The 13,475-nt window shown below is 36.6% G+C and overlaps 1 protein-coding gene across 4 annotated transcripts in view; it reads left to right on the plus strand.

The window, feature by feature from the left end:
• Positions 1–13,161, plus strand: part of snx33 (sorting nexin 33) — a 25,883-nt gene extending 12,722 nt beyond the window's left edge. For all 4 annotated transcript variants that reach the window (XM_006628851.3, XM_015343507.2, XM_069190612.1 and 1 more), the window contains one exon: positions 10,389–13,161. In XM_006628851.3, the coding sequence (XP_006628914.2) occupies positions 10,389–10,642 (254 nt within the window). In that variant the 3' untranslated portion in view covers positions 10,643–13,161. The remainder of the gene's footprint in view (positions 1–10,388) is intronic.
• The last annotated feature ends 314 nt before the right edge of the window (positions 13,162–13,475 follow it).

Below are 13,475 nucleotides of genomic sequence, written 5' to 3' on the forward strand. Positions count from 1 at the left end.
AGGCTCCGGTTCCCTCATGACCTTGTATTGGATAAAGTGTTTTAAATAATATATGGATGTATTTCCACAGGAAGAGTGAAAAACAAGTTAATGATTCATTATTTAACTGTAAAATATTAACCAAAAGAGACTGATAATCAGCCAGAGGCCCTGTCATAGGAGAGTCCTGTGTTACATGTCATCTAACAGACAGGTCACAAAGACAAAGGACAGTTGCTTTCTTTCTAATCATTAAAATTATTAATTCCATGGTTCTTTTATTCTTTCTTGATATAAATAGTTTCAATTAAGTTGTATTAATTCAGTGTTTTAAGAAATACATTTAAAAAAGAAATTTAGTCATACTTAATAGACTGTATCACAATTTGAAGTTAAAATGTTTCTTTTACAATTATCTGGCTTTCGTGGGAATTTTCCAAATGATTTCCACATCTTAATTGTTTCCTAAAGTATACAAACAGTTTTGTAGAACTGGCCTAGACCAAGTGTATGCCAGTACTGCCAGTTCACGTTTAAAATATTTTGTGTGCGAGAGGATGTGGCTTATTTACTAAGAAATACTGCAGATATTGAGCAAAGTACTAAACAAAAATGATGATTCACTAAGATAAGTGGGGAAAAAACAGCTGGCAGATGTTCTTAATCATTGTTTCATTTGGACCAAGAAAAGCAAAATCAGCTTAATGTTTGTGTCTCATTAGATACCTTTCATATGCTGTTGTTTCTTGGAACAAACATCAATGTAATTATAGACTTAACTTGCTGAATACTATTAGGAGAAGGGTTGTGATCTTAAGTAATAGTTTTTTTTCCTGCAGGGTTGTGTTGTGCTGAAAGGCAGTGTCTTTTCTAGAACATGGCAAAACAGTTATGTGTTTTTACACATTTCTACTGGTAGGATATTAATCTTCTATTCTTTAATATTTTATACTATGCTCTAATAAGGTATTTTTTAAAAATTAGAATAGCTGATTATTTTTCCTATTCTGTCCTGATTTGGAGTAGCTATTTGTGTGTTTTTCATGTCTTAACTTGCAGCTTCAAATCCTGCAACCAGGAGATAAGTAAGTGTAGGCAGACTCCTCTGACCCACCCACCTTTGAACCATCCCTTGTCTTGTCTTGTCTTTGAACACGTCACAGTTGACACATGCTTGTACCTCGGCTTCAATACAAATTGGAGGAGAGGCACAATCCACACCCTGTATCTGCAGTGAATCTGTTTTAATTTTCCAGTATTTCTTTTTTGCAACCTGCTGCTGAAATGGCACATAAATTTAACGTTTTGTGCCGTTTACAGGTCAGGATTACGATCGCAACTAAAGTTGGGCAGGATTCAGTGGGAGTGGTGTTGCAAGAGCCCTGGCTGACTAAAGCCACTCTACCTTTACTGGGTCATCAATTGTGTGCTGTGACATGGGGAATCCTTCTCATAGTCCCAGTCGGCTAGTAACATGACCCAGGCCCAAACTCATGATCATAGTGTTCAGCGTCCTTAATGGTTGTCCAAGTGGCTCAGACATGGATAGCATGTTTGATCCTTTTAGGTCTGACAATACATGGTGAATAACCCTGTTTTAGATTGAATCTACCTCTTATGACATTAATATTTTTGCAAGTTTTAATTTGCTGGCTGTTGTCATTGATCAAAAAGAAAAAAAAAATAATTTTAACTTGGTGGTCTGATTAATAGAATTTTGTGACTTCACCCTTGATATGAATACAAGGCAGCATGTATTGTTTGCACTCTTATTTCAATAGCTGCCCTTCTAGTTTCCTTGTTGGCTGTGACTGTGTACCTCTGAAGAGAAATTTTGTCTGGGGCGTTGCCCTTCTTACCCATCTGCATACACCCACAGACTGACGTGCTCAGTGTCAGATTGTACGTCATCACTGAAGAAGGGAACTGTTCTGAAGAAAAAAGGCATGCCTAAATAATTGCTGCCCTTAGCATTTACGGGATCTAACACATAAACTCCAGAAACAGTAAATTAAATGAGAATATACTACAAAATCATAAGTTCATGCCACAGTACATTAACAGTACCGGTTACTTTTAAAGTAAAATCTATCTTCAAGTACACCATAGCCTCCCATCTTTGCAGTTGGCAGCTCCCCTCTCCAAGTAAGTGGTCCAGGGATCCCAAAGATAAAATGAGACAGCAATGCTAGAAGCACCATGTAATAAGGCTTTTACTGCATCATCAGTACTATCCTTAAGCTTTCATTGTCATCCCCACCCCAGTATCATGGAGCAAGCCAATAATAATATTGTGAATAATCTCAAAAAAGGCCAGAAAGTAGGTGTTCCTTATTGAGAATGTTCTGTATCACCTGTATGTTCAGGAACATCCATTCATCCATTTTCAGAAAACTACTTATTCCCAACAGGGGTCACAGCAGCCCAGAACAAATACTGAACATATAGGGCTCAAGGCAGATACATCCTTAACAGGACAACATGTCATCACACAGTAGTTAGCACGTCTTTAATTTATCCAATTTGAAAATACAAATATTTTAGTGCCTTTTCAGCTAAACTCATGTGCAGAAAATCTGATACCATGAAAGAGACACAGTACAATTTAAGATTACTAGATCTTAATTAACTTTCATAAAAACTCACAGGGCTTTTGTACAGTAAATGAGGTTAGTTTAGAAATATTCTTTACTGGCCCATTAGTTATGTTGGTTGCATTTTTGTGCACTATACTTGGATACTCTGCATGTCAGACTCTCCATATTTTGGTTAGTACATAGGGGATTTAAGGGAATGCAAAGGCAAATGAATTAAGCAAAAATGTCTCTTCTCTAATAAACAGACCTGCCTATGTTTACAACTATATGATGTGTGACACTAAATAATATTTTACAGAGTACCAAATTAGACCTTAATATCTTCAATACAATCAGATTATCTATATAGGTGTATCCTGTATTTTTGAAAATCAAGAAAGCTTTTAAAGGGGAACTGCAGTCCCAATTTCTCAGACCGGTTATTAAATCTCAGTAACAAAATAAAAAAAAATCAAATTTAGAATTAAGAACAAAATCAGGAACTTTGTGAAAGTTATGTAAGGTGCCATGTTGTGGCAAACTCAAATTTTAGTTGAACATGATTTGCAACATGATACAGCCATTCCTGCTCACTAGTCACAGTAATGACGATTTTTTTTTGCCTCGTTCTGAATTGCAGAACATGGTGCTGCGCATACCTGGAAATGTAATCTATTTTGTGATTTAAAACAGTTTTACAAGTTTCTGTGTATGTTTTACTTTTATTGTGATTTAAAATATACTCATCAATGCTGATTCTTTCTAACCATGAAATATAGAAATAGTATTGCAGTTACTCTTTAGCAGGCTCTCCTGTTGTGAAGTATAGCAATACAAGGGGGCCTACTTTACAAATCACCTGATATTTTGGTAATTGTTTCCTGATGCTTTCTAAAATTAATTAGTACTTTGATGTGTGAGAAATTCTTGGCACAAAAAGACAAGTATTTCCATCTCTGCGTTAAAAAGGAAAAACAAGACTCACTAGTAAAGGAAATGTCTGTCTAACAAATTTTCCATCTGTAAATCCTCCTATGGGGATATTAGTATAGTAGCAGGAGGTTGATACAGTGTATTTTCTTTCTTTTCCCTTTGGTTATAAATAACCCAGGATTGCTTTCCCAGAAGCAGATACATGTTGCACAAGAATTATCACAGTACATCAAGATGAAATTAAAAAGCAGCTTCTGTTATAGCTCACATCCAAGGTGACTTATATGGTACATAGCTCAGACAGAATTTATTTTTAAAGGCAGCCTGCTTTCAAGTTGTTTTTTTTTAAGATGGAAGGGATGAAATTATTGCCATGATTGTAAAGGGGCCTTGAAGAAGACATTTGTAGGTTTTAATTCTGATTTTAAAATATTTAGCAGGTGCAATTCTGTCAAATAAATATGTTTTCTCATCTCTCGATGCCAAAGATGAATCCTTTTCTTTGAGGCTAAACGTTTTATACACAAAGTGTCCCAAAAACAAGAAGGTTTATCTTTAGTGTTTTACTTTTGTCAGTTTATGTTTAGCTCTTTTCTTGCCTTGGCTTGTATAACATTCACAGACTCCCTGGCTTTGATCTCTTAGTCTGCAAGGATGCCACTTCAGCTTCTCCCAGCCGTTCCTTTGCCACAGATCTCTGCTACCTGGCAGAGATTCTAATATTTATATTCAAAATTTATTATCCAACTATTTTATACACAATTACCCTAAAAGAGGCATTACAAAAATTTAGGATTTAATCATTTTCTACATGAGCATCCAGTTACAAATTGTACTGAAAGAATAATATTATATACATGTCGCACTTGAGAGGAATACATACAAAATCAGAATATTGCAAATATCAGAGACTGATTTGCAGTTTTCTACAGATCATGTTTTGGCTTCTAAAATATTAGATTGCTGTTTTGTAAGTAGAGTGGAATGCTATTCTTTCAGTCTGTGCTAGAATACAAAAGTACACATTTAAATCATTATTAACAAAAGCATCCAGTGTCAGGAAGGAGTGTCTCTTTTTGATGATGCAGTAATCCTCCAAATACTTGAGCGATGAATGTGTCCATTTTCCAGGAAATAATGTAATTTTTTAACATTTGTGTTCATGCAATAAAACTCTGAAAGCCAAAGCATTTTAGAGTCATCAAGTATGGATCTCAATTACCTATAATTTGGCCCAATGGACACATGGATCTGGGTTTTAAGATGTCTTGCTCTGCTGTTAATAGGCATCAAATCCTTTTTAATTTCCTGATGCTATAATAACATATAGTTCAGTTGGTCTAAGAAACCCATTAATAAGACTTGTGTATTCTGACATAATCCCAAGAGACCAGTCCCATTTCTTTAATCGGGTGATTTATGTCTTTTAATATTTGACAAGAAAGATTGTCAGGTCTTTAGGGTGGTTTCTATTACTCCATACAGCTGTGATTCCTACTAATGAGCTCATTTTTAAACTCTGCAGACTTAGGAATTCCAACCAGGCTGTGTACAGAATGATCACATGGCCTTTACTTTTTTCAGTTGTATCTGTATTTAAAAAAAAAACATTAAAAACACTTGATGGAAGTGGACATTACCATTAAATTTTCTTACATGCATAAGTTTAACTTTGTTATGATTCTGTTCTTCAGGATTCATTGTTGAAACATTTAAAGCTAGATAGCTGAAGCGTATTGTAATTGTGTCAGGCTTCATTCAATGACAGTGACCAAGCATCTGATCTTATACAAATGAAATGTGGGATAAAAGTTGGTGCTAACTGCAGTGCTGCAATTGGCAACTTTTGCTAAATCCACTGTTTATCTGTAAAATAAAAAAAAAACATGAGGAAGGGTTATCTTGTGTGGGATATAATTGCTTTTTCATATTAAAGGATTTGACATATGGTGTACACCTCCTTTTACGTCTGGTCTTCCTAGTTAGCAGTATAATTAATTATTTGTTTACAAAACTTAAGCAATTCAAAATACTTTTTGGAATGCCTCTAACATTCAGTAAGTGTTCTAACCTGGGTATTTAGTTATACTGTATTATAATTCTGTATATCGTCACTTCGTGACAAATAATTCTCATTCTAATTTTCTCAATGAGAAAAAAAAAGTTAAATGAAGCTGCCAGATCAAGAAAGATTGATTATAAAATCCGTTTACAGCTTTCACATACAACATGTTTATTGCTCAACACCTCCTGCACTATCAACAGAAACAACAAATAATCATGACACTTGTATACAGTAGCACTTTTCTGGACACTCCACTCAAAACGCTTTGCAGACAACAGGGACTCCCCTCCACCACCACCACCAAAGTGTGGCCCCACCTGGATGATGTGACTGCAGCCAGTGTAAGGTCAAATACAATCCGTGAGTAATATGAATATTTAAAAAATGTGGTACCAGAAAACTAATTAAAAGTTAGTTCATTCAATGTCCAGGCACCAGGCGTGAAAGTAATATTTGCTAATTAATATGAGGTTACCTTTCCCCTTTTACAATCTAAAGCAGCTTAAGAGAGTCAGAAATCTGTCACAGGCAACTGAACTAAAAGGGGCATGGATGGGTTGCTTCAGTAACAATGTTCTTGTATTAAAAGTCTGAGAAGGCAGCGGGTGTGATTTTCACTCGATTCTGAGCTCTTCGCAGTGCTTGGTGCGGATGTCCGTTCCCACTTCCCCGCTGTCTGTCATTGGCGTTGAGATCACAAGCCTCGTTTGTCTTCTGACAGAAGATGACCTTTTTGTTTCATGGTTTTTCTTTTAGCGCTGTGTCTGACTTCACAGCTTTATGATCCCCGAGAGTTGCCAGATTCTTTGTTGTAGACCTCTTGCCTCAGTAGCTTGGCCTGCTTCATTTGCCACATGTACTGGGCAGCTTCTCAGGGATAAAATTCACTTAAATACTGCACAGAAATGTCTAGAATTGTTTGTAAGCAAACGGCTAATGTCTAGCCCTTTTACCCAGGGGAAATCAATTTGAACTGTGGAATTTTGTGTTCAAATAGTAGCTGTGAATGTTTACACTTCTGAATACTGCTAATAGTACAGATTGGTGTCTGGAGAGCAAGTGGAAAAAAACAGTTGGAAAGAGGGTCTCTCATAAAATCATTGTGTCTAATGCTCGGACATGACAAAGGTCCTGTTCTTTGGTTCATTAGGGAAATCTGTCTGCTGTGCTGGCTTAAATTACTTGAATTGTGGTTGTTGTGGTAGCCATTTCAAACAAAGCCACTGGACAATACAAGATTGAAAAAATAAGAACTGTGGATCTAGTGAAACAAAAAGAGTTTTAACATTTTAACAAATGGACTTTAATTCAAAACAGTCCTTTGTGGTAACTTAACTGAAAGTACATGTATGACTATCTTTCGTAATGAGGTCTAATGTTGTACAAAACACAGTAGCAACTCTTTTTCAGTCTTATGAGGTTTGTGTACTTTGGAAAGTGGTGCTTCTTTAAAATAGATGTTCAGGTTCTGTAAATTCAGAAAACATAAACGCTGCATGATTGAAGAGAATTAGACTTCAACTGGAAAATACTCTTTTGTAAAGAATGCACTTGGTACCCATACTAGTTCACAAAGGTTGTTTTACGTTGACAGTTTTTATTTAGAAGACAGGTTATCTTTGTTTTTATAGTTGCACTGGTAATGTGTTCATGGATACAGTTCAAAGATTGACATTGCAGCATTAACATGAAATGTTAACATGAAATAGAATGCTATACACGCTAACTCTATAATCTCTTACATTACTGTTTAAAAACATTTTCATATTCACATATTCATTAATTCTTTTCTTTGAACTGATCTGATCTGCTGAAGTCCCATGGGGGAAACAGTACTGGCACACTGTGAATGTCTGAAGTTTTTGAAGAACTTTCTTTGATATCCGATATTGTGTTTCCAGGTTACATAACATCTTTTTAATTCACTTCACATTCATTTTATTTTCAGGTCATATATTCGTTCAGAAATGCTTCTAAAGACTCCTTTCAAACTTATAAAATACTTTATAAATGGTTTGATGGTTTCAGTCAGGGTATCAGCATCTATCGTTTGATTTGTATTTTCCCCTTTAAGTCAATTGTCAAACTAATGTTTCACTTTTCCATCTTACAGTATCTGTTGTGTAGTGCCATAGTGACTGTCGCGTGTAACCCAGGTGTCTGCTACACCTCACTGTTGGATGAAGTGCATCTCCTGCTTTGTATAAAGTGCTTTGGAATCCTGTAAAATAAAAAAAAGTATTATAGAAATATAAGCGATTGTAAAATTATTAAAATCTGACCTAAGCTGAAATTAAACTGAGTATGCCAGAGCTAAGTTTGCTATTTCAGCACTTTTCAAAATCCTCCCATCATAAACTGACAGCACTTTATCATTGTTATAATAGAAACTGTGTCCAGTATTAACCAAAGGTTTTAGATTAGATTTTGTTCTTACATCTACACTGGTTTGGACAGTAGAACAGTTGTGCAATACTCACATACCTCTTGAAATGTGACCCATGGGACAGCGAGAGATTGAAAATTTTTTTTTTCCTTTTTTCTGCATGCTGTCTGGTTAAGCACAGTCTCCGCATGCGAAAGCAATACATTAATCTAGGTCAAATCCATTGAATGTATTTAAACAGTATTACAGCATTGTATTAATACCTACTGTAATACTGGGCTACTACAGTTCATTGGCTATAAAATCATTTTTATATTAGGTGCTTTAGGAAGCAGGAACGAGTAACTAACAGTAACCAATTACTTGTGCTATGAAAAACTACACATTTCATTTACTGATTTAGGGAGTGAAGTGGTGCTTGGTGGTAAAAATGTGTAAAACAGTGAAAAAATGCTGCATAATTCCTGTAATATGGGAGCCTTCAATTATTAACAATGAAAATTATGGGGGAAAATGACGTATACAACTGTAAGAAACATCTGAAAAAAATTGTTTCATGGAGTTGCACAGAGTACATTTATTGAAATTGCCTACACTGTGCTATATTATTTAGTGCTTTGCAGAGCCTTGCTTTGCTACAAACAGGAAGGTTACTCTGCACTCACTGCATTAAAATCCAACAGAACCATTTGACCTTGATACACTAGCTTTGTTTTGATAAATGTTACATTATAGTGAAAAGATTACCCTTTTTGGACATTTTGGTCTGTTGATTGAGGAAAAAAATTGCATTGTGCTAAAACATTTCTGGGTAATTGAGTAGTCTTGGTATTGCTTTCACATTGAGCCCTGCCTATTTAAAAAAAAATCAGTTTGGAAACATTCTGGACGCAAGACTCTTTTTCCATCATACTGTTTTTGTGATCATTTAAATTTTCATCTTTCTGTTCATAGTGATAAATGTGTTCAGCTCTGGAAGGGTTAACCGTCTCCACACAGACTCTCTCCATATTGGAGTCAGCTGTTTGCATAGGGATGCAAATGAAACCACATACCAATGCATGTTCTTCAGCTCCCCCTCAGCTCCCACTTCAAGCTGAACATGAGAAGCAGATCTTCTAGACAACTGGTTCTTGTTTTCATAACACATGTCCAGTTGTACGGAAATAAGTAGATTCCTGACCTGCTATCAGATGTAAATCTGAGGGTTTTAAAGAACAACACAATAAATGGGTACAGATAACATCTTTCTATTTGTAATTAGCTGGGTTTATTGTTCAGTCAAAGCAACATTTGTTTTTGTCACTTGGGTGCCCTGGCTTCTCTAAGACTTGGAAGGTCTCTCTTCTTTGTTGCAGTTGGATAAAATGAGGAGTGCTCAGGGACCACTAAGCTATAACTTATTTTGTTTCTAAATTATTTTCAGAATGAAACCAATGCAACAGATTTTCCATGCATAATACACCATTCACCTCTTACTCGTGATTCGGGCAAAATAAACAAATCTGTAGTTCTGTGGTCCTCAAACCAAGAATTGGCGAAAAGAACTGTCAATTTGAGTCATTCTTTTAAAAAAAATCTGAAATTATTTGCATAAAGCTATTACAAGAAAAATGTCAGGTCTTGAACAGAAGCTACAGCTACTATTTGTAGGGATGGACAGGAGCTAACTGTTTTAATGCTGGTTAAGGAAAAATGTTTTCTCCCTTTTGCCAAATCTTAGCTGCTAGTTCCACAAATCTTGGCCACATATGCTTAGGTGTGTTTATTAAGTCAAGCAATTTTTATCCAGAATTTTTTCCTGACTTATACTGCTATAAACAATTTGAATTACTTCACCACCATCCTGCACTAATTTGTTCAATGTACCCAAGAGAGAATTTGCAGGTGATCATATGATAACATGATGCATCTCTCCATAAAAAAAAGGGGTAGAAAAAAAATGAACATTTGCCTTCTGGCTGTTCTCCAGTTGAACATTTTTATCAAGAACACAACTGTCACCTGTCAGGTTTTCAAGACAAAACTCAGTATCTGCCCTGTCTAACAGAATTAGCCTCTGGAGAAGATAATTGCTTGTGAATTGAGTTTCTTTACTTAATTTAACTGAGCCCCTGCTAGCGAAAAACATTGATTTGCATGCACAGTGTACTGCACTTAGTTGCTCATGTGCAAGTTTTTCCATCGTTTTGTCCCTTCAATCTAGGTGAGAACTCTTGTAATAATTTCACCAAAAGTAGAAACTGTTTCAAGATTATGAGAGAGTGCCTCAGAGACAGAGAATCTATTTTGACTTACTCTGGGCCAGAGCCCTGTACACAAAGTGCTGATAAGTAGAAAAAAACTGTGTCAGTTCACTGGAGGCTTATGATTTGACAATTACCATATGGTACTTTTTCGCAAAAGAATAGTGAACCACCCTGACCTCCCCTGTCTTGTGTGTCCCCAGGTGCTTTTGCAAAGGTGAAAGAGAGCCAGCGGATGAGCGATGAGGGCAAGATGGACCAGGAGGAAGCGGATGGGATCCGGAAACGCTGCCGTGTGGTGGGTTTTGCCCTGCAGGCTGAAATGAACCACTTTCATGACAGGCGGGCCGTTGACTTCAAGGAGATGATGCAGGCCTATCTGAGGCAGCAGATCGCCTTCTACCAGCGCGTGGGGCAGCAGCTGGAGCGAACCCTGCATATGTACGACAACATCTAAACCCGGACACCTGTGAAAGCTCACCTGCTCCTGCGCTCTCCACTCCATCTCTGTCTCCAGTTTAGGGAGCTCTCTGAAATCCTGTGGAATCCTGGCCATAGGGCTGCTGAAAACAACAAAAGCTTCCATGCCATGAAAAAGGCTTATATGGTCATGCTTTACACGTGCCTCTTTTAATAGATGTCTTAAGATTTGCTCCTAGGATTACAGTAAATGGTATCCCAGAAAGAAACAAAAAATGGGGAAAGCACAAAAGGATTCATCTTCACTGCTGTGCCTGTCGATGCACTTTTGGATAATCACTTTACTTAATTATTTTTGTTCTGGGTTTTGTAAAAGGTTCGCTCAAGCAGATTGTACTTTTGATTGTCCTGCATATATGCTGTATATATGTTTGAACTGTATATATATTTGAACTGACACTTCATTGTTTTCAATTATGGGGCTAGACCTGAACACTTCCAAGTCTTGCAATGAGGGATATCTACCATTTTACAATGAACTGTGTAATGTTGACATTTAGATTATTTTCCTATGAGACAATACCTAAATACCAGCACGAGGCTTTGATCAAATTCCAGTTGACACTTAATATACATGCCTCTTATTTATGAATTATGTATGCTCCAGGGGAAAAAGTGACCTGCTCGTTTTTGGATGGCAATAAATTGGCACAGGACATCTGACTATACGTGTTCCACAAATGACCATATTTTGTGGCTAAAACTGAATTTGCAGTCAGAGAAGAGGGCTGGTCTGTGAAACACCGTCATCTTGTGTTCCTCTAGAACGTATAAGGAAATAGTGGGCCAGATGCTCAGGTGTGCACTGCATTCGATACCAAAATCTTTATGAGAGTGGAATTGCGATGCAAAATGTAAATGTTGCCTATGTTATGATATTATGCCTTCCTGGGTAATTAGACTATATCAGGGTCATGCCGATATCTTTGAAAGTCACTACTAAAGTACTCAAATAAAAGAAAACATCTTTCTTCTGATCATTTTGAAGCTGTGCCTGAAGGAATCCATAGACTCTAGGTAAAGTAGGAAAGTGGGAAGCAAGTTAGGTGGATTACTTTTTTAAAACCTGTGTTAAGATCTTGAGCTGTTTTTATTTATGCTCAAGGGCAACTGAAGTCTTGTCACTGCAAGGATTCTCTTCCTCAGTTGGTTCATCTTAGACAAACCCTTTGGTTTGTTCAAATATTATGGGGTAATCTATTTCTTTTAAAAATATATCCTTCAGAACCACATAAGTGACTTGAAATACATTTCAAGTGCACAGTTAGAATGTGAACTTGGTGTGTTGTAAAACCAAAATATGAGGACTGCTCTTTGTCACACAGGGTTCTTGTTAGTCAAAAGAAATCTTTCGTCATATTGTATACAACAGAAAGTTATGGTTATATATTATAAGTGTATTATCTTAATTGTTCCATGTCATTACAAGTAATTACTGCCATTGCAGAACTTCATAGTTTAAGGAAAAGAAAGATTTATAAGTGTTTTCTGATCTTGGATTTTGACCTTTGTAGTTTACATAATAGGCCGGCATGGTGGGTCTAGTTATAGAATAATACATCTATTGTGTGGAAAGTGTGATCCCCCTGTGGTAGCTTGGGGTGTCTCCCAACGTCCAATGCCATATTATCCAGGTTAATTGGAGTCTCTAAATTGTCCCTGTGCAGGTGCACTGTGTGATGGACTGTGGTCACATCTAGTGTATAGCTCTCCTTGCACCCTGTGTTTCTAAAGCTCCTGTTCCTTACTAGGAATATGTGGCTTTCTGATAGTAGATGGGTTTACATCCATTTTCTAACTGCTTCATTGTTGCAGAGAAGCTGGAGCTTATCCCAGCAAGCAAAATATTCAAAGCAGGGTACACACTGGATGGGATGCCAGTCTGTCTCAGGGCACACACAAACATGCTCACTCACACGACAGAGCCAAGGTTTTCCTGAAGCAAATTCACCTACCAGCATGTCTTTGGACTTTGCTCTCCAGTGCAACAGTGCCGCCCAAGAGATTAATTTATGAACTAAAAACGCTGAAGTTGTTTTAATTTCTTGAAAATTCTTGCTTTTCCTTAAGCAATTGTATTTTGCTTTGGTGGTTTTAGCTGTGCTAATTTTGAAATTGCATATTGAAGCCTCTACCACAACTAGGAACATTCCTTGATAATATATTGGATTCCTTTGAGAGATGATGAAGCGAGAGGATGAAGATGACAAGAGAGACTTGAAAGTGATTTTCTTAAGACACACGTGAAGCCTCAGTCATGATGTGGTCTAAACGCAGCAATGTGTTTTTGTGAAGACTACCAGGCATGCAAAAGAGTGGATTTAATGTGGATGGACCAACTACAAAACAGACCAAGGATTTTTGTTGTATTTTATTTCTTAGAGAAGCAGCAGGAAAAAATGTATGAAAAATAACTGTTAAAGTTTTCAAATGAAGCATGGTTTTACAGAGAGGGAAATCGTTGAAAGTCTTAATAAAAATGATAATTGATCAGTTGCTGCTTGAGTAATTGAATGTTACATGGTGTTACAAGAGTTTATTTAGAAATGGGTACATAAAAAGTATGCTTTGTTTTGTTGTTTAATATCATCATCCCACACATGGTATCTTAAGATGCAGCTGAAGGAGCAGGGGTTTCCATTTTATAGTTACTGTAGTTTAGGGCTTGGTGGTGTAACTGATAGGGTTTGGTAGAGAAACTGCAGTTACAACAGCTGATTTTAAAAGTTGGCATAATGATTAGTACTTAACATAGCCATTTACATGAAACAAGAGCTCATTCTTCTGTTTTTATATTGCTGCATTTAATT

Source organism: Lepisosteus oculatus, chromosome 5 (assembly GCF_040954835.1).
Source record: "Lepisosteus oculatus isolate fLepOcu1 chromosome 5, fLepOcu1.hap2, whole genome shotgun sequence".
NCBI classification, from domain to species: Eukaryota; Metazoa; Chordata; class Actinopteri; order Semionotiformes; family Lepisosteidae; genus Lepisosteus; species Lepisosteus oculatus.